The 26,432-nt window shown below is 44.5% G+C and overlaps 1 protein-coding gene across 1 annotated transcript in view; it reads left to right on the plus strand.

Moving 5' to 3' along the window:
* Nucleotides 1–26,432, plus strand: part of PGGHG (protein-glucosylgalactosylhydroxylysine glucosidase) — a 436,976-nt gene that overhangs the window by 20,511 nt on the left and 390,033 nt on the right. Inside the window, exon 2 of the mRNA XM_040409837.1 lies at nt 20,960–21,219. Within this exon, the coding sequence (XP_040265771.1) occupies nt 20,967–21,219 (253 nt within the window). The 5' untranslated portion in view covers nt 20,960–20,966. The remainder of the gene's footprint in view (nt 1–20,959; nt 21,220–26,432) is intronic.

The raw sequence follows: 26,432 nt of genomic DNA on the forward strand, positions 1-26,432 counted from the left end.
TGAGTAGGAAACAAAGCACGAATGACAAGTACTTAAAAATATGGGGGAAATTTGCCGAATGGTCAGGAAACCTTCGACCAGTTCACGGCCAAAATCCCACTAATACTGGAATTCCTTCAGGAAGGCCTAGATTTAGGGCTATCCCCTAATACCCTTAGGGTCCAGGTATCTGCTCTAGGAGCCCTATATAATACCAAGCTAACAGAGCATCCTTGGATAACTAGATTCCTTAAGGCAGCAGATAGGATCAGACCTACGATTAAAAACATGGTAGCTCCATGGAATCTTAATACGGTACTGGCGGGCCTAACCTCTGATCCGTTTGAACCTTTGGACACTATCAACATCAAATGGCTTACTGTCAAAACTATTTTCCTGGTGGCAATAACATCTGCCAGAAGAGTCTGTGAGCTACAGGCCTTGTCCATCCAAGAACCGTTTTTTTCAGTGTTCCAGGACAAATTAGTTCTCAAATTGGATCCGGCATTTCTCCCAAAGTTGGTTTCGACCTTCCATAGGTCACAAGACATTGTTCTTCCTTAGTTTTGTGACAATCCAAAAAATGAACAAGAAATCTCCTACCACACATTAGATGTTCGGAGAGCGGTCCTAAAATACCTGGAAGTTACCAGACAATGGAGAGTAGACAAAAATCTTTTTGTCCAGTTTTCAGGTCCCAACAAGGGGAAAAAAGCAACAAAAAGTTCCATCTCTAGATGGATAAGACTCGCCATCTCCGAAGCATATAAAGCCCAAGGGAAAGATACCCCTGCTTCTCTAAAAGCACATTCAACAAGAGGCATGGCAGCCTCCTGGGCGGAAACAGCTTCAGCTTCATTACAACAAATTTGCAGGGCAGCGACCTGGAAAAGAGTGGTCCCCCCCTAATAGTATCTTTGATATTTTTCTCAGGACTTGGTGTCATAGAGACGACTGGGGAAAAGAGTATTATACTCACCGGTAATCCGGTTTCCTGGAAGTCTCCATGACACCACATACATCCCACCCTTTTTTTTTTGTTCTGCTATCAGCTATTATCCTTTCATCCTGGGGTTCTTCGTTAAAATACACTGGCGATGTGAGGAGGGGGTGGGGTTTTAAACCTCTCTGTGTTTTTCCTGTCCAATCAGAAGGAAGTCAATCTCAGGACTTGGTGTCATGGAGACTTCCAGGAAACCGGATTACCGGTGAGTGTAATACTCTTTTACGGGTGCCCAGGCGATTCAGCCTCAGGCTGGGTCTCCTAGGCAACCTGTTAGAGTATTAGGCTACATGCAGATGACCGTTGTGTGTTTTGCAGATCCGCAAAACACGGATTGCGTCCGTGTGCATTCTGTAATTTGCGGAACGGCACGGACAGCCATTAATATAACTGCCTATTATTGTCCGCAAAGCGCAGACAAGAATAGGACAGGTTATCATTTTTTTGAGGACCACGGAACAGAGCAATGGATGCGGACAGCACACTAAGGCCCCTTTCACACGGGCGAGTATTCAGCGCGGATGCGATGCGGGAGGTGAACGCATTGCACCCGCACTGAATACCGACCAATTCATTTCTATGGGGCTGTTCACATGAGCAGTGATTTTCACTTGTGCGTTGCGTGAAAATCGCAGCATGCTCCTCTTTGTGCGTTTTTCACGTAACGCAGGCCCCATAGAAATGAATGGGGTTGCGTGAAAATCGCAAGCAAGTGCGGATGCGGTGCGATTTTCACGCATGGTTGCTAGGAGACGATCGGGATGGAGACCCGATCATTATTATTTTCCCTTATAACATGGTTATAGGGAAAATAATAGCATTCTGAATACAGAATGCAAAGTAAAACATCGCTGGAGGGGTTAAAATTTTTTTTTTTTACTCACCTTAGTCCACTTGATCGCGTAGCCCGGCATCTCCTTCTGTCACTCCGGTCATCACATGATCCATCACCATGGTAATGGATCATGTGATGACTGGCGTGACGTCACTAAAGGTCCTGTTGCTCCACAGAGATCAGATGAAGACAGAAGGAGATGCCGGGCTATGCTATCAAGTGGACTAAGGTGAGTTAAATTATTTTATTAATTTATTTAACCCCTCCAGCGATGTTTTACTATGCATTCTGTATTCAGAATGCTATTATTTTCCCTTATAACCATGTTATAAGGGAAAATAATACAATCTACAGAACACCGATCCCAAGCCTGAACTTCTGTGAAGAAGTTCGGGTTTGGGTACCAAACATGCGCGATTTTTCTCATGCGAGTGCAAAACGCATTACAATGTTTTGCACTCGTGCGGAAAAATCGCGGGTGTTCCTGTAACGCCCGTCTGAAAGAGGCCTAAGTGCTGTCCGCATCTTTTGCGGCCCCATTGAAGTGAATGGGTCCGCATCCGAGCCGCCAAAACTGCTGCTCGGATGTGGACCAGAACAACGGCCGTGCACATGAGGCCTTACTCTGTGTAATACACTAACAGGCAATGCATTACAATACAGATGCCCCTTTTCCCCTGATTTTATAATAAAAAAGAAAAAACAGACATATTCGGTATCGTCACGTCTGTAACGACCGGCTCTATAAATATATCACATGATCCACCCCGTCCAATAAACACCATAAAATAAATAAAATGAAAACTGTCAAAAAAGCAATTTTTGCCACCTTACATCACAAAAAGTGCAACACCAAGAAATCAAAAAAGCTTATGTCCCACAAAATGATACCAATAAAACCGTCGCCTCATCCCGCCCAAAAATTAGCCCCTACATAAGAAAATCGCTCAAAAAATAAAAATAAAATAGTTCTCAGAATATGAGGCATTAAAACATATTTTTTTTTGTTTCAAATATGCTATTATTGTGTTAAAGTGAAATAAATGGAAAAAAGTATACGTATTAGGTATCGCCACGTCCATAACAACCAGCTCTATAAAAATATCACATGACCTAACCCCTATAAAAAAAAAATAAGCCATTTCTGCCACCTTGCATCACAAAATTGCAACATCAAGCGATCCAAAAGGCGTATGCCCAGCAAAAATATACCAATCAAACCGTCACCTCATCCCGCAAAAAATGATACCCTACCTAAGGCTTTTTTCACACTAGCGGCAGGACGGATCCGACAGGCTGTTCACCCTGTCGGATCCGTCCTGCCACTATTTCGCCGGACCACCGTTCCGTCCCCATTGACTATAATGGGGATGGGGCGGAGCTCTGGCGCAGCACGGCAGTGCACGGCGAAAGGCCGCCGGACTAAAAGTACTGCATGTCCGACTTTTTAGTTCGGCGGCCTCTCACCGCGAACTGCCATGCTGCGCCGGAGCTCCGCCCCCGTCCCCATTATAGTCAATGGGGACGGAGCGGCGACACGGCTAAATAGCGGCAGGAAGGATCCGACAGGGTGAACAGCCTGTCGGGTCAGTTTTTCTGCTAGTGTGAAAGTACCCTAAGACAATAAAAAAAGCTATCACTTTCAGACAATGGAGACACTAAAATATGATTTTTTTTGGGGGGGTTTCAAAAATGCTATTATTGTGTAAAACTTAAATAAATAAGAAAAAGTATACATATTAGGTATTGCCACGTCCGAAACGATCTGCTCTATAAAAATGTCATGCGACCTAACCCCTCAGGTCAACACTGTGAAAATAAATAAATAAAAACTGTGCCAAAATTACAAATTTTTTGGTCACCTTGCCCCATAAAGTGTAATAATGAATGATCAAAAATATGAATGTACCCAAAAATAGTACCAATAAAAACGTCAACTCTTCCTTAAAAAAACAAGCCCCTGCACAAGACGATCGGCAGAAAAAATAAATAAAAAATAAGGCGTTCAAAAATTGGAGACACAAAAACATGATTTTTTTTTCTAAAATGCTTTATTATGTAAAACTGAAACAAAGAAAGTAGACATATTTGATATCATTGTGTCCGTAACAACCTGCTCTATAAAAAAAATAGCACATGATCTACCCTGTCAGATGAATGTTGTAAAAAAAATAAACAGTGCCAAAACAGACATTTTTTGGTTACCTTGCCTCACAAAAAACATAATATAGAGCAATTAAAAATCATATGTACCCCAAAATAGTACCAATAAAACTGGCACCTTATCTCCTAGTTTCCAAAATGGGGTCACTTTTTAGGAGTTTCTACTGTAGGGGTGCATCAGGGGGACTTTAAATGAGACATGGCATCTAAAAACCAGTCCAGCAAAATTTGCCTTCCAAAAACCATATGGCGTTCCTTTCCTTCTGCGCCCTGCCGTGTGCCCTTACATCAGTTTAAGACCACATGTGGGGTGTTTCTGTAAACCGCAGAATCAGGGTAATAGATATTGACTTTTGTTTGGCTGTTAACCCTTGATGTGTTAAAGAAAAAAATTAATTAAAATGGAAAATCTGCCAAAAAGTGAAATTTTGAAATTTCATCTACATTTTCCTTTATTTCTTGTGGAACACCTAAAGGGTTAACAAAGTTAGTAAAATCAGTTTTGAGCAGCTTGAGGGGTGTAGTTTCTACAATGGCGTCATTTATGAGGGGGGGTTCCACTATGTAAGCCCCACAAAGTGACTTCAGACCTGAACTGGTCCCTAAAAAGTGGGTTTTGGAAATTTTCGTAAAAATTTTAAGAATTGCTTCAAAAATTCTAAGCCTTCTCACATCCTAAAAAAATAAAATGACATTTACAAAATGATGCCAACATAAAGTAGACATATGGGGAATGTTAAGTAATACATTTTTTATGAGGTATCACTTTCTGTTTTAAAAGCAAAGAAATAGAAATTTTGAAAATTGTCAATGTGTCACGGGAAAACAATCTCAGAATGGCAGATAAATAAAAGTGTTCCAAAGTTATTATTACATAAAGTTACATGTCAGATTAGACTAGCCCGGGGTAGAAAGGGTTAAAAATAAATAAAACATTTGAAAAAAAATCTATATTTTCTTTGCATCGCCATATTTTTACAGCCATAACTTTTTTTTATATTTCCATCCACGATGCTGTATGCAGGCTTGTTTTTGGGACGAACTGTAGTTTTATTGGTACAATTTTTGTGGTACATACGACTTCTTGATCACTGTTCAATTTTTTGAGGGGGAAAGGTGACAAAAAAATTGAATCGTTACGGAGTTCACCAACCAGGATTTTTTTTTAAATATTTTAATGTTTCAGACATTTTCGGATGGGGCAATACATTATGTGTTTATTTATTTTTTTATGTTTATATATTTTTTATTGTAAAATTAAGTAAAGGGGTGATTTAAACTTTTAATATTTTTTTTAAACTTTATTTTACAATAACTTTTGAATTCCTTAGGCCCCTTTCACACGGGCGAGTTTTTCGCGCGGGTGCAATGCGTGAGGTGAACGTATTGCACCCACACTGAATCCGGACCCTTTCATTTCTAAGGAGCTGTGCACATGAGCGGTGATTTTCACGCATCACTTGTGCGTTGTGTGAAAATCGCAGCAAGCTCTATTTTGTGCGTTTTTCACGCAACGCAAGAAGTGAATGGGACTGCGTGAAAATTGCAAGCATCCGCAAGCAAGTGCGGATGCGGTGCGATTTTCACGCACGTTTTTACTAGGAGACGATCGGGATGGAGACCCGATCATTATTATTTTCCCTTATAACATGGTTATAAGGGAAAATAATAGCATTCTGAATACAGACTGCATAGTACAATAGGGCTGGAGGGGTTAAAAAAATAATTTAAAAAAATTTAACTCACCTTAATCCACTTGTTCGCGCAGTCCGGCTTCTCTTCAGGACCTGGCTAAAGGACCTGTGATGATGTCACTGCGCTCATCACATGGCCCGTCACATGATCCATCACCATGGTAAAAGATCATGTGATGGACCATGTGATGAGCGCAGTGACGTCACCACAGGTCCTTTACCCAGGTCCTGAAGAAAGAAGACAGAAGAGAAGCCGGGCTGCGCGAACAAGTGGATTAAGGTGAGTTAAATTATTATTTTTTTAACCCCTCCAGCCCTATTGTACTATGCATTCTGGTTCGGTTACCAAACATGCCAATTTTTATCACGCGCGTGTAAAACGCATTGCAATGTTTTGCACTCGCGCGGAAAAATCACGCATTTTCCCACAACGCACCCGCATCTTATCTTTTGATCCCTTGTCCCATTCACCCTAAGGCCTCTTTCACATGGCCGTAGTGCTCCCGTAGCCGTAATGCGGGATGCATATGGCGGTTCCGCATTACACGGGGCACCGGCCGTGTGCATTCCGCATAACGGATGCGGACCCATTCACTTGAATTGGTTCTCAAATCTGGAGATACGGAACTGAACCCCACGGAAGCACTATGGAGTGCTTCCGTGGGGTTCCGTTCCGTGTTTCCGTTGCGCGAAAGAGAAGAACTTGTTCTATCTTTTTGCGGAACGGACGGATCGTGGACCCCATTCAAGTGAATGGGTCCGCGATCCGCATGCGGCTGCCCCACGGTCAGTGCCCGTGCATTGTGGACTGCAATTTGCTGTCCGTACTCCGCAGCATGGGCACGGTCAGCACACGGTCGTGTGCAAGAGGCCTAATAGAGATTTTATTAGGGTGAATGGGATTTTGACATGCTCCCTGCTGAGCTGTGCTTCATATCTTGAAATGCGAGTTCTTACCACTGTCTCAGGAAGTCGAACATAGGGACTCCGCCACGGAACCTGCCCTTTGCAATCGCTAAATCTCACATTATGTATCTTGGGGTTACATAGTTGATAAGGTTGGAAAAAGACAAAAGTCCATCAAGTGTCACACCTGTGACAGGTGTTAGAAGATCTGAAAGGTTGACTGCAAATTAGTGATCTGACTAGGGCTGCAGCTAACAATTAGTTGTCGATAATTTCATAGATTAATCGGGAAAAAACACCAAAATGACCAAAAAAAGGGGTTTATATGATTTTACTTGAAAAATTATGTTCAAAGGCCATATTAAAACAAATTGTTGATGACACTGTTATGGGGGGATCTGTGGATGACACTGTTATGGGGGGATCTGTGGATGACACTGTTATGGGGGGATCTGTGGATGGCACTGTTATGGGTGGCTCTGTGGATGACACGCTGTTATGGGGGGGATCTGTGGATGACACGCTGTTATGGGTGGCTCTGTGGATGACACACTGTTATGGGTGGCTCTGTGGATGACACGCTGTTATGGGGGGGATCTGTGGATGACACGCTGTTATGGGGAGGATCTGTGGATGACACGCTTTTATGGGGGGGATCTGTGGATGACACGCTTTTATGGGGGGCATCTGTGGATGACACGCTTTTATGGGGGGGATCTGTGGATGACACGCTTTTATGGGGAGGATCTGTGGATGACACGCTTTTATGGGGGGGATCTGTGGATGACACGCTTTTATGGGGGGGATCTGTGGATGACACGCTTTTATGGGGGGGATCTGTGGATGACACACTTTTATGGGTGGCTCTGTGGATGACACACTGTTATGGGTGGCTCTGTGGATGACACGCTGTTATGGGGGGGATCTGTGGATGACACGCTGTTATGGGGGGATCTGTGGATGACACGCTTTTATGGGGGGATCTGTGGATGACACGCTTTTATGGGGGGGATCTGTGGATGACACGCTTTTATGGAGGGGATCTGTGGATGACACGCTGTTATGGGGGGGATCTGTGGATGACACGCTGTTATGGGGGGGATCTGTGGATGACACGCTGTTATGGGGGGATCTGTGGATGACACGCTGTTATGGGGGGGATCTGTGGATGACACACTGTTATGGGGGGATCTGTGGATGACACGCTGTTATGGGGGGATCTGTGGATGACACGCTGTTATGGGGGATCTGTGGATGACACGCTGTTATGGGGATCTGTGGATGACACGCTGTTATGGGGGGGATCTGTGGATGACACGCTGTTATGGGGGGATCTGTGGATGGCACGCTGTTATGGGGGGATCTGTGGATGACACGCTGTTATGGGGGGATCTGTGGATGACACGCTTTTATGGGCGGGATCTGTGGTTGACACGCTGTTATGGGGGGGATCTGTGGATGACACGCTGTTATGGGGGGGGATCTGTGGATGACACGCGGTTATGGAGGGGATCTGTGGATGACGCGCTGTTATGGGGGGGGGAATGGTGGATGACACTATATAGCATCTTATGCTATATGTGTCATCCACAGATCTCCCCCATAACAGCGATAATGCAAACGCTTGTATCCGTTCAGAACGGTTCCGTTTGCGTTACCGTTTTGTTCATGATAATGCAAACGGATCCGTTTTGACTTACACTGAAAGTCAATGGGAGGCGGATCCGTTTTCAATTGCACCATATTGTGTCAGTGAAAACGGATTTGTCCCCATTGACTTACATTGTAATTCAGGACAGATCCTTTTGGGTCCGCATCGTCAGGCGGACATCAAAACGCTGCAAGCAGCGTTTTGGTGTCCGCCTCCAGAGCGGAATGGAGGCTGAACGGAGGCAAACTGATGCATTCTGAACGGATCCTTATCCATTCAGAATGCATTGGGTCTAAACTGATCCGTTTTGGGCCGCTTGTGAGAGCCCTGAAACAGATCTCACAAGCGGAACCAGAAACGCCAGTGTGAAAGTAGCTTAACCTGTCAGATGAACGTTGTAAATAACAAAAAATAAAAACTGTGCCAAAACAGCTATTTCTTGTTACCTTGCCTCACAAAAAGTGTAATATAGAGCCACCAAAAATCACCTGTACCCTAAAATAGTACCAACAAAACTGACACCTTATCCCGTAGTTTCCAAAATGGGGTCACTTTTTTGGAGTTTCTACTCTAGGGGTGCATCAGGGGGTCTTCAAATGTGACATGGCAAGTTAAAATTATCCCAGTGAAATCTGCTTTCCAAAAACCATATGGCGTTCCTTTCCTTCTGCGCCCTGCCGTGTGCCCGTACAGCAGTTTACAACCACATATGGGGTGTTTCTGTAAACTACAGAATCAGGGCAATAAATATTAAGTTTGGCTGTTAATCCTTGCTTTGTTAGCAGAAAAAAATGATTAAAATGGAAAATCTGCCCAAAAAAGTGAAATTCTGAAATTTCATATCCATTTTCAATTAATTCTTGTAAAACACCTAAAGGGTTAACGACGTTTGTAAAATCAGTTTTGAATACCTTGAGGCGTGCAGTTTCTAAAATAAGGGGTCATTTTTGGGTGGTTTCTATTATGTAAGCCTCACAAAGTGACTTCAGACTGGTCCTTAAAAAGTGGGTTTTGGAAATTTTCTGAAAAATTTCAAGAATTGCTTCTAAACTTCTAAGGTCCCTTTCACACGGGCGAGAATTCCGTGTGGGTGCAATGCATGAGGTGAACGCATTGCACCTGCACTTAATCCAGTCCCATTCACTTCAATGGGGCTGTGCAGATGAGCGGTGATTTTCAAGCATCACTTGTGCGTTGCATGAAAATCGCAGCATGTTCTATATTCTGCGTTTTTCCAGCAACACAGGCCCCATAGAAATGAATGGGGATGCGTGAAAATCGCATAGCATCCGCAAGAAATTGCGGATGCAATGCGATTTTCACGCATGTTTGCTAGGAGATGATGTTAGTAAATTGATAAAAGTCAATTTACTGTATTATTTTCCCTTATAACCTGGAAGGAAAATAAAGGAAAATAATAGCATTAATACAGAATGCTTACTGAAATGTTGCTTGAGGGGTTAAAAATAATAATAATGAACTCACCTCATCCTGTTGTTTGCGCAGCGGGCATGGTCTTCTTTCTTCATCTTTCAGGATCTTTGACGTAATCGCGCTCACCACGTGGTGAGTGTGGTGATGTCAGCGCAGGTCCTGCTGAATGAAGATAAAAGGATCTTCTATCTTCATTCAGCAGGACCTGCGCTGACATCACCGTGATGAGCGCGATTACGTCATCAAGGGTCCTTTTGCAGGTCCTGAAAGATGAAGAAAGAAGACTATGCTGGCTGCGCGAACAACAGGCTGAGGTGAGTTAATTTTTTATTTTATTTTTTAACCCCTCAAGGCACATTTTAGTAAGCATTCTGTATTAATGCTATTATTTTCCTTTATAACCATGTTATAAGGGAAAATAATAAAATCTACAGAACACCTAACCCAAACCCGAACTTCAGTGAAGAAGTCCGGGTTCGGGTCTTGGTACCACATTCAGTTTTTTATCACGTGTGTGCAAAACGCACTGCACCCGCGCGATAAAAACTGAACATCGGAACGCAATCGCAGTCAAAACTGACTGCATTTGCGTACCTACTCGTGCGGTTTTCTTGCAATGCACACACGACACATCTAGAGCAAATCCGGGACGCCCGTGTCAAAGAGGCCTAAGCCTTCTAACGTCCCCAAAAAATAAAATGGCATTCACAAAATAATCCAAACATGAAGGGAAATGTAAAGTAATAACTATTATATGAAGTAGATTGAAAAAATGAGGAGGCAGCACACTGTGCAAACGAGGGGTGCACGTCCGGCAAATGTGAACCCGCACCTAGGTCCAATAAGCTAGAGGTAAAGAATAGCCAGCAGCACTCCAGGAGATAAAGGCAAAACGGTGGTTTATTAGACCCAAAGTCAAACAAGCGACGTTTCGACAGCTTATTGCTGTCTTTGTCAATGCTTGACAAAGACAGCAATAAGCTGTCGAAACGTCGCTTGTTTGACTTTGGGTCTAATAAACCACCGTTTTGCCTTTATCTCCTGGAGTGCTGCTGGCTATTCTTTATCTCTATTATATGAAGTATCTGTTTTTAAAAGCAGACAAAATAAAATATAGAAAGTTGCTGATTTTTAAAATTTTTGGGTAAATTTGGTATTTTTTTTTATAAATAAAAATTTAATATTTTGATTCAAATTTACCACTGTCGTGAAGTACAATATGTGATGAGAAAACAGTCTCAGAATGGCTTGGATAAGTAAAAGCGTTTTAAAGTTATCACCACATAAATTGACACATGTCAGATTTGCAAAAATCAGTCTGGTCCTTAATCCCTTAAGGACATAGGGCGTACAGGTACGCCCTTGTGCCCTGGTACTTAAGGACACAGGGCGTACATGTACGCCCTGTGTATTTTCGATCACTGCCGTGCGGCTGGCAGTGATCGGAACCCGGTGCCTGCTGAAATCATTGAGCAGGCACCTAGGCTAAATGCGCGGGGGGGTCCCGTGACCCCCCCATGTCGGCGATCGCGGCAAACCGCAGGTCAATTCAGACCTGCGGTTTGCTGCGATTTCTGCAGTTTCTGATCCCCGCGGTCCCTGACCGAGGTCCAGGGGGAGGGGTGCGGGCAGAGCGGGGGATCAAGGGGAGGCGGGCGGGGGATAGTGATGCCGCACCGCCCGCCCGCCTCCCCTTGAATAATCGTTGGCGTCTAGTGGGTATACCAGGGTGTCAGCACATTGCTGACACCCTTGTATAAACGGCTGACATCTGCGATGTGATGTCAGCCGTTTAACCCTTTCCATACCGCGGTCCGTATGGAAAAAGTTAACAGCTCAGGGAGCTCCCTCCCTCTCCCATCGGGGGGCTGCTGTGCATTTGCAGCCCCCCGATGGAGAGGGAGAGAGCCCCCAGACAGCCCCCCCACAGCCCCGTCCTTACCCTTCCCCGTCTGCGCAGTTCTGACCACTACTGAGCAGACGGGGAAGGTTCCCATGGCAACAGGACATGTGCTAAAAGGCATAGATCTGTTCAGACAAAGTGTAAAATACAGTACAGTACACTATATATTGTACTGTACTGTATTATACAGACATCAGACCCACTGGATCTTCAAGAACCAAGTGGGTCTGGGTCAAAAAAAAAGTAAAGTAAAAATCAAAAAACACATTTATCACTGATTAAAAATGAAAAAAATAAAATTCCCTACACATGTTTGGTATCGCCGCGTCCGTAACGACCTGATCTATAAAACGGGTATGTTACTTTACCCGAACGGTGAACGCCATAAAAATAAAAAATAAAAAACTATGATGAAATTTACATTTTGCCCACCTTACTTCCCAAAAAAGGTAATAAAAGTGATCAAAAAAGTCGTATGTACGCCAAAATTGTAACAATTAAACCGTCATCTCATCCCGCAAAAATCATACCCTACCCAAGATAATCGCCCAAAAACTGAAAAAACTATGGCTCTTAGACTATGGAAATACTAAAACATGATTTTTTTTGTTTCAAAAATGAAATCATTGTGTAAAGCTTACATAAATAAAAAAAAAGTATACATATTAGGTATCGCCGCGTCCGTATCGACCGGCTCTATAAAAACATCACATGACCTAACCCCTCAGGTGACCACCGTAAAAAAATAAAAATAAAAACGGTGTAAAAAAAGCAATTTTTTGTCATCTTACGTCACAAAAAGTGTAATAGCAAGCAATCAAAAAGTCATATGCACCCCAAAATAGTGCCAATCAAACCGTCATCTCATCCTGCAAAAAATGAGACCCTACTTAAGATAATCGCGCAAAAACTGAAAAAACTATGGCTCTTAGACTATGGAGACACAAAAAAAAAATTAGGCAAAAAAATGAAATTCTCAAATTTCATCCCCATTTGCCAGTAACTCTTGTGCAACACCTAAAGGGTTAACAAAGTTTGTAAAATCAGTTTTGAATACCTTGAGGGGTGTAGTTTATAGAATGGGGTCATTTTTGGGTGGTTTCTATTATGTAAGCCTCGCAAAGTGACTTCAGAGCTGTAGTAGTCCCTAAAAATTGGGTTTTTGTAAATTTCTGAAAAATTTCAAGATTTGCTTCTAAACTTCTAAGCCTTGTAACATCCCCAAAAAATAAAATATCATTCCCAAAAAAATTCAAACATGAAGTAGACATATGGGGAATGTAAAGTCATCACAATTTTTAGGGGTATTACTATGTATTACAGAAGTAGAGAAACTGAAACTTTGAAATTTGCAAATTTTTCAAAATTTTTGTTAAATTAGGTCATCATGAAGTACAATATGTTATGAAAAAACAATCTCAGAACGGCCTGGATAAGTCAAAGCGTTTTAAAGTTATCAGCACTTAAAGTGACACTGGTCAGATTTGCAAAAAATGGCCTGGTCCTAAGGTGTAATAAGGCTGTGTCCTTAAGGGGTTAAGGTGAAAAATGACCCGGTCCTTAAGGGGTTAATACCCCTGAGCAGAGGTCATAGACGCCTGTTCAGGCCATTTTACTCCCTGGAAAGTCTAAGGCCGTTTTTTTTTCCCGTTTACTGGCCGTTTTTTGCGTTCCGTATACGGAACCATTAATTTCAATGGTTCCGCAAAAAAAACGGAATGTACTCCGTATGCATTCCGTTTCTGTATTTCCGTTTTTCCGTTCCGTTTTAACATGATAGAACATGTCCTATTATTGCCCGCAAATCACGTTCTGTGGCTCCATTCAAGTCAATGGGTCCGCAAAAAAAACGGAACACATACGGAAATGCATCCGTATGTCTTCCATTCCGTTTTTTGCTGAACCATCTATTGAAAATGTTATGCCCAGCCCAATTTTATCTATGTAATTACTGTATACTGTATATGCCATACGGAAAAATGGAATGGAAAAACGGAAACATAACGGAAACAAAAAACGGAACAACGGATCCGTGAAAAACGGACCGCAAAACACTGAAAAAGCCATACGGTCGTGTGCAATAGGCCTAAGGCTGAGTTCACACGGGCGTTGCGGGAAAATGTGTGGGTGCGTTGCGGGAACATGCGCGATTTTTCCGCGTGAATGCAAAACATTGTAATAGCGCTGGAGGGGTTAAAAAATAAAAAAATAAAAATTTAACTTGCCTTAATCCACTTGATCGCGGAGCCAGCATCTCCTTCTGTCTTCATCTTAGCTGTGTGGAGGAACAGGACCTGTGGTGACGTCACTCCGGTCATCACATGATCCATCACCAGTTAAATTATTATTATTTTTTTTTTAACCCCTCCAGCGCTGTTTTACTATGCATTCTGTATTCAGAATGCTATTATTTTCCCTTATAACCATGTTATAAGGGAAAATAATAATGATCGGGTCTCCATCCCGATCGTCTCCTAGCAACCGTGCGTGAAAATCGCACCGCATCCGCACTTGCTTGCGGATGCTTGCTATTTTCACGCAGCCCCATTCACTTCTATGGGGCCTGCGTTGCGTGGAAAACGCACAATATAGAGCTTGCTGCGATTTTCACGCAACGCATAAGTGATGCGTGAAAATCACAGCTCATGTGCACAGCCCCATAGAAATGAATGGGTCGGTATTCAGTGCGGGTGCAATGCGTTCACCCCCCGCATCGCATCCGCGCGGAATACTCGCCCGTGTGAACTCAGCCTAAGGCGTACAGATACGCCTTAGACTTTTCCCTGCCATTTATCCGCGCAGTGAGCGCTGTGAACGGCACAGGCAGCGCAGTGATGTTGCTGCTGCCTGAAACAAGCAATAACAAGGCTCCTTACAGTGAGGAGCTTTGTTATTGGTCAGTTTGAGCGGCTGCCGGAGCTTATGGCACACCGCTCTGAAATGAGGAGGAAGGAGGCGCACGATCCTCACTGGCGGGGTAAGTGGCCTTGTTGTGAAATTTAGTGGTGGTCCTGGATCTGAGTGCCTTGTTTTCCTCTCTAATAGTGTTGAGCGAACTTGTGTTTTAAGTTCGGCGTCTAAAGTTCGAGTTCGGGTTATCGAAGTATCCCGTTATGGATTATAAATTCCGTTATGGTCCGTGGTAGCGGAATCCATAACGGGATACTTCGATAACCCGAACCCGAACTTTAGACTCCGAATTTAAAACACAAGTTTGCTCAACACTACTCTCTAATGATGAGTCTGAAGTGCTCAGCCGAGCGCCGTCTCTCCTCCATGCTGAGTGCGGTATTGAAGATGGCCTCAATAGAAGGTCTAGGGGACCGTCTTCACTACGGCGCTCAGCAGTGAGGAAAAGTGGCTGAACACTTCAGACTCCTGCTTATAGAAGTCAGTGGGGGTCTCAGCGCTGGACACGCCAACAAGAGACCTCCATAACGGACCGACCTGTCACCCGTAGACCTCTACCTAGGTCACTTGTCAGCTTTCTTATGAATCCATCAAGGATTCATTGCAGCATGTTCCATCAGAATCTGAACTAGGGATATAGGGCCAGATTTATCATGACTCTGACAGCTCACTCCACTTTAACAAATGGCTAAAGTGAGTTTTAGCCAAGTCAGATTTATGATCGGCCCTTTAAGACTGTAATAAATGTGGTTTGACGGTAGCAGTTTATCCGTCAGTAAGCAGCTTTACAAAAGTCGCACGTCGTTACGAAAAAGTTGCATGTTCTATTAAAAAGTCGCATTAGATAAGCATGGTCCTCACTGAAGTGAAATTGTGCTTTTTTTGCGACTTTTTTGCGACTTTTTAAATAGTTGCAATAGTAAATCTGTCTAGAGATTAATTTACATAAGAAAACACGCCCACTTTCAGAAAACTGGTGAGCATAGTGCAGAGCCAATAAAAGTCGCACATTTTTGCTCAGTTTAAGCGATTGCGCAATAATTTGCGACTTTTTCACTCCATTATTCTGACTTGAACCAATGATAAATCTGGCCCATTGTGTGCTATAAGGATTTCTTCTATAATGCGGCAGCACATGGTGCTACAAGGACTGCATGTGGCCATTCACAGCCTCCAGGACATACAGTCCCTCTGTATAATCCAATAACCACAGTGGTGGTGGCAATTTTGTGGCATTATCTGGTGGCATGAGATGCAATGGGTCATGGAAGACAAACTCCTCTTTATAGCAAGATCAAGCATAACACAAAATGACAGCCTCTAGATCAGGGATCAGCAACCTCTGCCACTCCAGCTGTTCTGAAACTACAACTCCCAGTATCCTCCTTTCACTTCTTTGGGAGTGTGCATGCTGGGAGTTGTAGTTTCACAGCAGCGCTGGAGTGAAAAAGGTTGCTGCACCCTAGATCAATGGTTATCACTGCGTAATGACATCATCCAGATCCACAACATGTGACTGTGGGGGTGCAAGGTATGTGCCCGGGTCTTTCGCTTGTGCCCTTTCTCCGTTCATTGCCCTTCCTCCGCCCCTCTCTCCGTTCAATGATGGCAGCGGCGGCAGCCGCACAGAGGGGAGGGAGAGACTGTTTCCTTCTCCCCTGTGCTGCTGAGGGAACATGAGCGCGCTGACAGCAGCGCGCTCATGTTCAGAGATACTAGACTGCGCAGCAGCGCAGCCCAGTATCGAGAAAATGGAAATCCTAGTATGGCATCGATACCGGGACAAAAGTATTGATTGGGTATCGCAACAACCCTACTGTCACGGTCACTCCCAGGCTAGGTGTTAGAAGGTCGGAGAGGCTGTCTGCACCTGATGTCATCAGACAGCCTCTTTTAATTTCACTTTCTTGTTGATGGTAATGACCACACCTCTAGTCAGGTGCAGCATAGTGGTCATTACTATTTAAGTCTGGCTACCCCCTTCACTCCTTGCGGTGTACAGATTCAGTTGCAAGTGGAAGAGCTGGTGTGTGTTGTCTCCTCTGGTGTTCCTGCTCTTTCTTCTACTTCAGGAGTTAAGTGTCTCATTCCTTTGTATTTGTTTTGTGTTGTTTCCCCCGCCTTCTGGTATCTGGTCTGAGTCAAGACCCCTGTTCCTTCAGCTTAAAGAGGACCTTTCACCAGAATAAAACCTCTAAACTAACTATACAGACATGTAGAGCGGCGCCCAGGGATCCCCCTGCACTTACTGTTATACCTGGGCGCCGATCCGTTCTCCCGTTATAGCCTCCGGTATCTTCATAGTTAGGCTCCGCCCAGGGGAACCTGCCGGCGTCTCATTCTTCTATGCTGTAGTGCTGGCCAATCGCAGCGCTCAGCTCATAGCCTGAGAGAAAAAAAAACCTCTCAGGCTATGAGCTGAGCGCTGTGATTGGCCAGTGCTACAGCATAAGAGAAAGAGACGGCGTCAGGTTCCCCTGGGTGGAGCCTAACTATGAAGATACCGGAGGCTATAACCGGAGAACGGAGCGGCGCCCGGGGATAACAGTAAGTGCAGGGAGATCCCTGGGCGCCGCTCTACATGTCTGTATAGTTAGTTTAGAGGTTTTATTATGGTGAAAGGTCCTCTTTAAGGCTTAGTTCACACGAACGTATGGCTTTTATAGTTTTTTGCGGTTTTTTTGTACTTAAGGAACACATTCCGTTTTTAATGCGGAACCATTGAAATTAATGGTTCCATATACGGACCATATACGGAACACAAAAAAACGGCCCGTACACTCGCAAAATAAACGACCGTGTGAACTAGGCCTAAGGCCTCTTTCACACTACCGTATGGCTATTTCAGTGTTTTGCGGTCCGTTTTTCACGGATCCGTTGTTCCATTTTTTGTTTCCGTTTCGGTTCCGTTTTATCCGTTCCGTTTTTCTGTATGGCATATACAGTATACAGTAATTACATAGAACAAATTGCTGGGCATAACATTTTCAATAGATGGTTCCGCAAAAAACGGAACGGATACGGAAGACATACGGATGCATTTCCATATGCATTCTGTTTTTTTTGCGGACCTATTGACTTTAATGGAGCCACGGAACGTGATTTGCGGCCAAAATATAGGACATGTTCTATCCTTGCACGGAACGGAGATACGGAAACAGAATGCATACGGAGTACATTCTGTTTTTTTTTTGCAAACCCATTGAAATGAATGTTTCCGTATATGGAACGCAAAAAACTGCCCGCAAAACCGAAAAAAAATAAACGGTAGTGTGAAAGAGGCCTAAGGATGGGTCATCTTTAGGCCCTATCACTACCTCAGGGCATTACAGGGTCATTCAGGCTTTTGGTTGCAGTGAATAAACGGTCCTACCACTGAGGTCCCTTCATTCGGTTAGCAGTCAGGGCTAGGGTTAGGATTCATTAGGTGGTGACCATTTCCTCCCCCTAGCTTCTAGGCCAGATACCTCCCCCCCCTTGTGTTTGGTGTGGTGTTCCCTCCCACACCTCGTCGTGACACTAGCATGGAAGTCTGATCTGAGGTCTTATGGGGTTGTGATTGGGGGTCTGATATGATGTGATGTCCTGATACATCATATGATATGATGTCCTGATATGGGGGTCTGATCTGATATGGGTGTGATCAGAGGATCTGATATGGTGGTCTGATCTGAGGATCTGATATGGGTGTGATCAGAGGATCTGATATGGTGGTCTGATCTGAGGAATTCATATGTGGGTCTGATGAGAAATGTTTTTTTCCTTTTTTTTCCTCCTCTAAAACCTGGGGTGCGTCTTACCATCAGGTGTGTCTTATAAAGCAAAAAAATACAATTTCATCCACTGGAGCCATGATGGGCTATTCCTTCAGCGACAACCTCTAGATTTGGGCTGGAGGATACCAATTACCTGCATATCCTGCAGGCATGGTCGTACTGCAAAAACGTACTATATGACTTGTCTAAAGAGGGTGCTACTAACACTTTCATATCCAAATCCCAAAAACCTAGTGTATTTCTATAATACAATAAACTTAGAGACAGACTCCCCAGTCTTTACCCCAATACAATGTTTAAAAAATGGGAATCTATGTTGAACATCAGAGATGTTAACAGTTAGGCCAGGAGGGGAGTGTTGGCTCTCAAGAACAAAACATGGAGTGAAACGCATTTGAAAATCATTCACCATGCTATTTTCGCTTTCAGTCTACCACGCCCTCCAGCTAGACCAGATAGGTTAACTGAGTGCCCGAGGTGTGGTCAACCGGCTACAGAATTAGATCATGTATTATGGTCTTACCCTAGATTGCTGGACTTCTGGAAAGAGGTGGGGTGCTCCTGAAGGCAGTTAGCACTTTCTGAGGGCCAGTGCAGAACACAATGGCCATTTCCACCTATAGTCCCCAACTAGAGATGAGGGAGGAAGAGTTCCTTCGATTCCTTCTACAGCCCACATTATTTTACTGGTAGCCAAGCATTGCCTCCTCCAAAATTGGCTTCATCCATCAGCTCTGGGGGTGGCTCGAGTGGTGTCACAGACGACCGGGATACTCTATTTAGAAAGACTGGAACTGAGCCTCTCAAGCATAAGAAAAAGCTAGCAAAAAACTTTTTTCTGACAGTGAAGATCTTTTGTTTGTACCTTTCTAGTTCCCAAAGAAAGAGAGCCTCATGGATCCCTTTTTTCTTACTTCCTGTTACGTAGGGCTCATGCCCACGAATGTAAGGGGCCCGTGCTGTGGACCGCATACGGCGAGTCCGCAATACACGAGGATCGGCCGTGTGCATCCCGCATCGCGGATCCATTCACTTGAATGGGTCCGCAATCCGGGAGATGCAGAACGGAGGCCCACGGAATCACTATGGAGTGCTTCCGTGGGTTTACTGTACGTGCCTCCGCACTGCAAAAAAGTAGTGCATGCACTACTTTTTTGTGGTGTGGCGTGTCGGATGAGGATGACGGACCCTATTCAAGTGAATGAGTCCGCATACAGCTGCCCCGCGGTCGGTGCCTGTGCATTGCAGACTGCAAATTGCTGTCCACAGTATGGGCTCGTAGCCCTTACGTTTGTGGGCATGAGCCCTTAAACAGAGGATCTGAATATATGTCAGATTTGGACCTTTGAGGTCATTACAATGGGGACTAAGTTTCAAGCTCTGGTTTAGAATCTTTCCTATATGTTGGGTCTCCTGTGCATTCAGCAAATAAAAAGTATGTATTCATTTTATTTATTCACAGGGGTTTGTAATTTGATATACAATTTAGGAAAAAGGAAAAAAAAATTGTATTTTTTGCAGTTAAAAAAAAAAGCCTGAGCTGAAAAGTGAGGACAGATGCGACCAGTAAGGCTGCTTTCACACTAGCGTTCAGAGCGGGTCCGTCTGATGTCTGCTCAGACGGATCCGCTCCTATAATGCAGACGTTTGTATCCGTTCGTTCAGAACTGATCCGTCTGCATTATAGTTTGGAAAAAAAACTAAGTCTGAAAGTAGCCTTTACATTGAAAGTCAATGGGGGACGGATCCGTTTGAAGATTGAGCCATATGGTGTCATCTGCAAGCGGATCCGTCCCCATTGACTTCCATTGTAAGTCTGGACGGATCCGCTTGCTTCCGCACGGCCAGGCTGCAAGCAGCGTTCAGGTGTCTGCTCGCTGAGCGGAGGCTGAGCGCTGGCAGACGGATGCATTCTGAGCGGATCCGCCTCCACTGAGAATGCATTAGGGCTGGACGGCTGCGTTTGGGGCCGCTTGTGAGCCCCTTCAAACGGAGCTCACGAGCGGACACCGGAACGCAGGTATGAAAGTTGTAAAGTACAGATTGGTTCTCAATGGGATTGAGCTGTAGTACCAAGCACAGCCACAGTAAAATAAATGGCTCTGTGCCTGGTGCACCATGAAGAAGCCACAGCGCTCATCTTAGCAGTGCAGCCCCTTCAAACAAGTAAGTCTACTTTCACACTGGCGGTTTGGCTTTCCGTTTGTGAGATCCGTTTAGGGCTCTCACAAGCGGTCCAAAACGGATCAGTTTTGCCCTTATGCATTCTGAATGGAAAAGGATCCGCTCAGAATGCCTCAGTTTGCCTCCATTCCGCTTTGGAGGTGGAAACCAAAAAGCTGCTTGCAGCGTTTTGGTGTCCGTCTGACGAAACTGAGCCAAACGGATCCGTTCTGACACACAATGTAAGTCAATGGGGACGGATCAGTTTTCACTGACACAATCTGGCACAATAGACAATAGATCCGTCCTCCAGATGTTTGTAGGATCTGAACGGATCTGTCTGTGCAGATCCATGAATGATCCGCGCCAAACGCGAGTGTGAAAGTAGCCTAATCAGCAATGGTGCTGACAGTTCAATCCCTGCAAATCTGATATCGATGACCTATACTGAGAATATTTCCCAGAAAACTCTTTAAGTAAAAATCCCCTGTTCAGCCCTATGTTGTTTATGCAGCTAATATTTTTTTCATGTTTCTTTACAGGTAAAAAATGACTGATTTGGAATCTGATCCTTGGATATTCTCGTGCAAATCATTACCTTCCGACACCCGACTCATTGCAACAATGGCTAATGGGTATCTGGGCACAAGAGCTTATGGAGAGATCTTGCATGTAAATGGCATCTACAATGGTTCAGTGGGGGATTGTCACAGAGCAAATGTTCCAAGCCCTCTCAATGTCTCTCTTTGTGTAAACAGGGAAGAAGTTGTAGATGAAAGATTCTGTCTAGATATAAAAACAGGTAAGCACTGTTGTCCAATTGTTGTTCAGATTGATTGTTAAAGAGGACCTTTCATGGGTCCAAACATTCTAAACTAAGTATTAGGATACGTAGGGCATAGTGCAGGGATCTAACTGCGCTTACTATTTTTTCTGGGCACCGCTCTGTTCGCCCGCTGTGGCCCTCGTTGTATTCTCCTGCCTGGTATGCTAATTTTAGCATGGGAACAATGAGGAGGTGACTGAGTCTTTCTCCGTGGGCGTTTCCTTCTCCCTGGCTGTAGCGCTGTCCAATCACAGCAGAGAGCGTCACAGCCAAGGAAGAAAATAACTCCCCTTTTCCCTGGCTGTGACGCTCTCTGTTGTGATTGGACAGCGCTACAGCCAGGGAGAAGGAAACGCCCACAGAGAAAGACTCAGTCTCCTCCTCATTGTTCCCATGCTAAAATTAGCATACCAGGCAGGAGAATACAACGAGGGCCACAGCGGGCGAACGGAGCGGTGCCCAGAAAAAATAGTAAGCGCAGTTAGATCCCTGCACTATGCCCTACGTATCCTAATACTTAGTTTATAATGTTTGGACCCATGAAAGGTCCTCTTTAATGTCCATGCAGCTTTTCAGCTAAAACAGTTGTTCACTTGCAAAACCATAGATACATTAAAGGGGTTGTCCAACCACAAATCCAATTTTCAATCATCCAACAGTAATTGTTAAATTAACTATAACCGATAATACTATTTGCTATTAGATAAGTGTCTAGCCATTTTGTAAACGTTTACATATCTGCCATTTTTACATCTTGAGTTAGGGCATTTCACAGTTTGATTACTTTAAGGGTCCATTCACACGTCCGTAGAATGGGTCCGCATCCGTTCCGCAATTCTGCAGAACGGGTGCGGACCCATTCATTCTCAATGGGGACAGAAAGGATGTGGACAGCACACATTGTGCTGTCCGCATCCGCATTTCCGGTGCGCGGTTCCTGAAAAAAATTAGAACATGTCCTATTCTTGTCTGCAATATTTGAACTGACCACGCACAGATTTATGCATCTCTATCAATTACTGAGATCAATTCCCTCAACACCGTTTGATGAATGCCATCTGGGCTGGTGTCTTTATCAATATTAACAGTATTTTTCACCCTATAAAATACACAGAAGTGGGGGAAAATGGCAGTGCGCCTTATAGGGCGAATACTAATGAGCGATTCCATTGTGGAAGCACTCATTAGTACAGTAGGACCAGGGAGCTGTGAATACAGTGCTTCTTGTGCTGGCAGCACTTACTCCATCCCTGGTCTTCTGTTGGCACCGCATGCTGTGCTGTCGCAAGGTCATCGCTGTGCGATGTCAGGTCACAGCAAAGGAAGGAAGCGTGCTGGATCTCCGTAGTGGTGCAGAGCAGGAGAGGTGAGTTGATTATTATTTTTTATTTTTTGTCTGAGTAGAGGTCTGATTAACATTGGGGGGCTGGTCTGAGCTGAGGTAGGGTTCGGCGATATCAAAAATATTCCCACGATAACAATATTAAGAAATTTATCGCGATAACTATATATATCGCGATAAATGCCCATTTAGAAGAAAAAAACACTTGGGGCCACAAGGAGACATTATACTGTATGGGGCAGCCACAAGGAGACGTTATACTGTATGGGGCATCCACAAGGAGACGTTACACTGTATGGGGGCATCCACAAGCAGACGTTATACTGTATGGGGCATCCACAAGCAGACGTTATACTGTATGGGGCATCCACAAGCAGACGTTATACTGTATGGGGCATCCACAAGGAGACATTATACTGTATGGGGGCAGCCACAAGGAGACGTTATACTGTATGGGGGCAGCCACAAGGAGACGTAACACTGTATGGGGGCAGCCACAAGCAGACGTTACACTGTATGGGGGCATCCACAAGCAGACGTTACACTGTATGGGGGCATCCACAAGCAGACGTTATACTGTATGGGGGCAGCCACAAGGAGACGTTATACTGTATGGGGGCAGCCACAAGGAGACGTTACACTGTATGGGGGCAGCCACAAGCAGACGTTACACTGTATGGGGGCGGCCACAAGGAGACGTTATACTGTATGGGGCCACAAGGACACGTTACACTGTATGGGGGCATCCACAAGGAGACATTATACTGTATGGGGGCATCCACAAGGAGACGTTATACTGTATGGGGGCAGCCACAAGGAGACGTTATACTGTATGGGGGCAGCCACAAGGAGACGTTATACTGTATGGGGGCAGCCACAAGGAGACGTTACACTGTATGGGGGCATCCACAAGCAGACGTTACACTGTATGGGGGCATCCACAAGCAGACGTTACACTGTATGGGGGCAGCCACAAGGACACGTTACACTGTATGGGGGCATCCACAAGGAGACGTTACACTGTATGGGGGCATCCACAAGGAGACGTTATACTGTATGGGGGCAGCCACAAGGAGACGTTATACTGTATGGGGCAGCCACAAGGAGACGTTATACTGTAGGGGGGCAGCCACAAGGAGACGTTATACTGTATGGGGGCCACAAGGACATATTATACTGTATGGGGGCAGCCACAAGGACATGTTATACTGTATGGGGGCAGCCACAAGGAGACGTTACACTGTATGGGGGCAGCCACAAGGAGACGTTATACTGTATGGGGCCCACAAGGACATATTATACTGTATGGTGGCCACAAGGACATATTATACTGTATGGTGGCCACAAGGACATATTATGCTGTATGGGGGCCACAAGGAGACATTATATACTGTATGGGCAGGCAGCGGGGCACAAGGAGACATTATATACTGAATGGGCAGGCAGTGGGCCACGAGTCACTATACTGCATGGGGCCACCAGGAGACATGATACTGTCTGGACTCGGGAACTATACTGTAAGGGGGCCACAAGGTGACATTATACTGTATGGGACAACAATTTGTAACCCCTCCGCCATCAGTATAATAATGTCTTGTGGCCCCCATACAGTAATGTCGTCTTGTTGCTCCTGTATGGATGCCATCACCATGTGCAGTTCAGCTTGCAGGCAGGACCAGGGCCGCAGAAGACACAGACAGTACAACCTTTATTTCTGACACCTGGGCCGTTAGGGTCTCTCACTCCTCTTCCCCCACTTTGGTTTGGGCACGGATTGCTGACTGACTTTGCGCGCTTCGCTCCTGTGCTCGGAGACTTGAATATGGGAGCGAGGAGGAGCCGGGGGCGGCCGCTGCAGGAAGTAATATGCACGATGTAGGGGCGGGCTGATGCACGATGTAGGGGCACGCATATGACCACTCCTATGACGTCACCAGATACCGCGGTTATTTGGAAACGGGGATATCGCTATATCGCCGTTTCTTAATACCGCGGTATATCGTGGACACCGGTTTACCGCTCAACCCTAAGCTGAGGTCTAATTAACATTGGAATTCTGATCTGATGTCTGATTAACATTGGTAGTCTGACTGGAGTTCTGAGATGAGGTATGATTAACATTGGGCGTCTGAAGATATTTGTTTTCTTATTTTTCTCCTTTAAAACCTAGGTGTGTCAAATTCGGTAATTTGCTCAGATGCAGCTGCACTTCTTGTGTTAACTGATATTTAGCAGAGAAACTTGATTAATGCATCCTGAATGATATCTGGTATTGGCAATTCACTGGTAAACATAGATGAAAAGTACACGTTTAATAACTCTGCCTTCCCTTTGTCCTCTGCAATTATATTCTAATGGTTATCTTTTAGAGGGCCAGTATTATTATATTTACTTGTTTAGCATTTATAAGAGGTTTTTATTTTTATTTTTATGTTGGTCTGCGTGGCGATCTCCTTTGAGTCAAGCACACCTGACCAGTTAATCTGTCCTTGAGGCTGGTTTTAAAGTCAGTATAAAACTGAGTCTGCTTATATAGAACCTACCATTAGCCATCTGGCTCCAGGAGAAGTATATGGTGGGTTCAGCATGCATGTTGGTACTTGCATCCCTGGATCCGATGAAAGCTGTAATGGCACCGGACTGGGTTACAAGCAAAGTGTACTTGGCTTGCATGCTGACCTGCATTCCCTGGATTTTATGTGGCTGTCATGGCCCATGAACAGGTAGGAACAAGAGTTAAGGACCACTCAATTGAGACGACCTTGACGCGGTGAGTGGCTTACTATGCTTTGGCCAAAATATAAACCAATGTCTCATCCAGCATGGAGGGCAGAGTGCTGGATGCAGTGTGCGATCACATTTGCATTTTCCTATTAGATATCGTCGCATCCGTAACAACCGGCTCTATAAAAAAAATCACATAATCTACCTTGTAAAAAAAAATTAATAAATAACTGTGCCAAAAAAGCTATTTTTTTGTGACCTTACATCACACAAAGTGTAATACCAAGCGATCAAAGTCATTTGTACCCCAAAATAGTACTAATCAAACTGTCTCCTCATGTCCCAAAAAATGAGCCCCTATATAAGATAATCGTCCGAAAAAAAAAAAAAATTGAGACACAAAAATATGATTGGTTTTCTTTTAAAAATGCTTTTGTGTAAAACCAAAATAAATATTAAAAATAGACAAATTAGGTATCGCTGCGTCCGTAATAACCTGCTCACATGATATACCCCCTAAGGTGAATGCTGTAAAAAAATTAATAAAAACTGTGCCATCTTTTGGTGACGTTGCCCGAAAAAGTGAAATATTGACTGATCAAAAAATTATATGTACCCAAAAATGGTACCAATAAAAACGTCAACTCTTCCCGCAAAATCTCCATACACAGGATGGTTGGCAGAAAAAAAAAATATGGCTTTCAGAATCTGGAGACACAAAAACATGATTTTTTTTCAAAGATGCTTTATTATGTAAAACCAGGGCTCCAGATGGCGACCAAAATGGTCGCCAATGCGACTTAGAATTTACAAATGGCGACAAGACTCTTTAGTCTTGTCGCCATTTGCGACTAGACCCGCCGCTCTGCAGTTGAATACAGCGGCGGGGCACAGGAGCTGATAGTTCTCTGCCCTGCCGCCAATGTTCTTCTCAGCAGCGCAGTGGAGGAGTCTCTCCCTCCCCCCTGTGCTGCCGCCGCCAATAAGAAGAGAGACGGGAGGAGGGGAGGGGCTGTGGCCACTGCGCCACCAATGAAGATAACTGACCTGTTAATACAAATACAGGAGGCGGGTGCCGGAATCAAATAGCCGGCACCCGACCTCTATGACAGGGAGCTGTGAT

Source organism: Bufo bufo, chromosome 10 (assembly GCF_905171765.1).
Source record: "Bufo bufo chromosome 10, aBufBuf1.1, whole genome shotgun sequence".
NCBI classification, from domain to species: domain Eukaryota; kingdom Metazoa; phylum Chordata; class Amphibia; order Anura; family Bufonidae; genus Bufo; species Bufo bufo.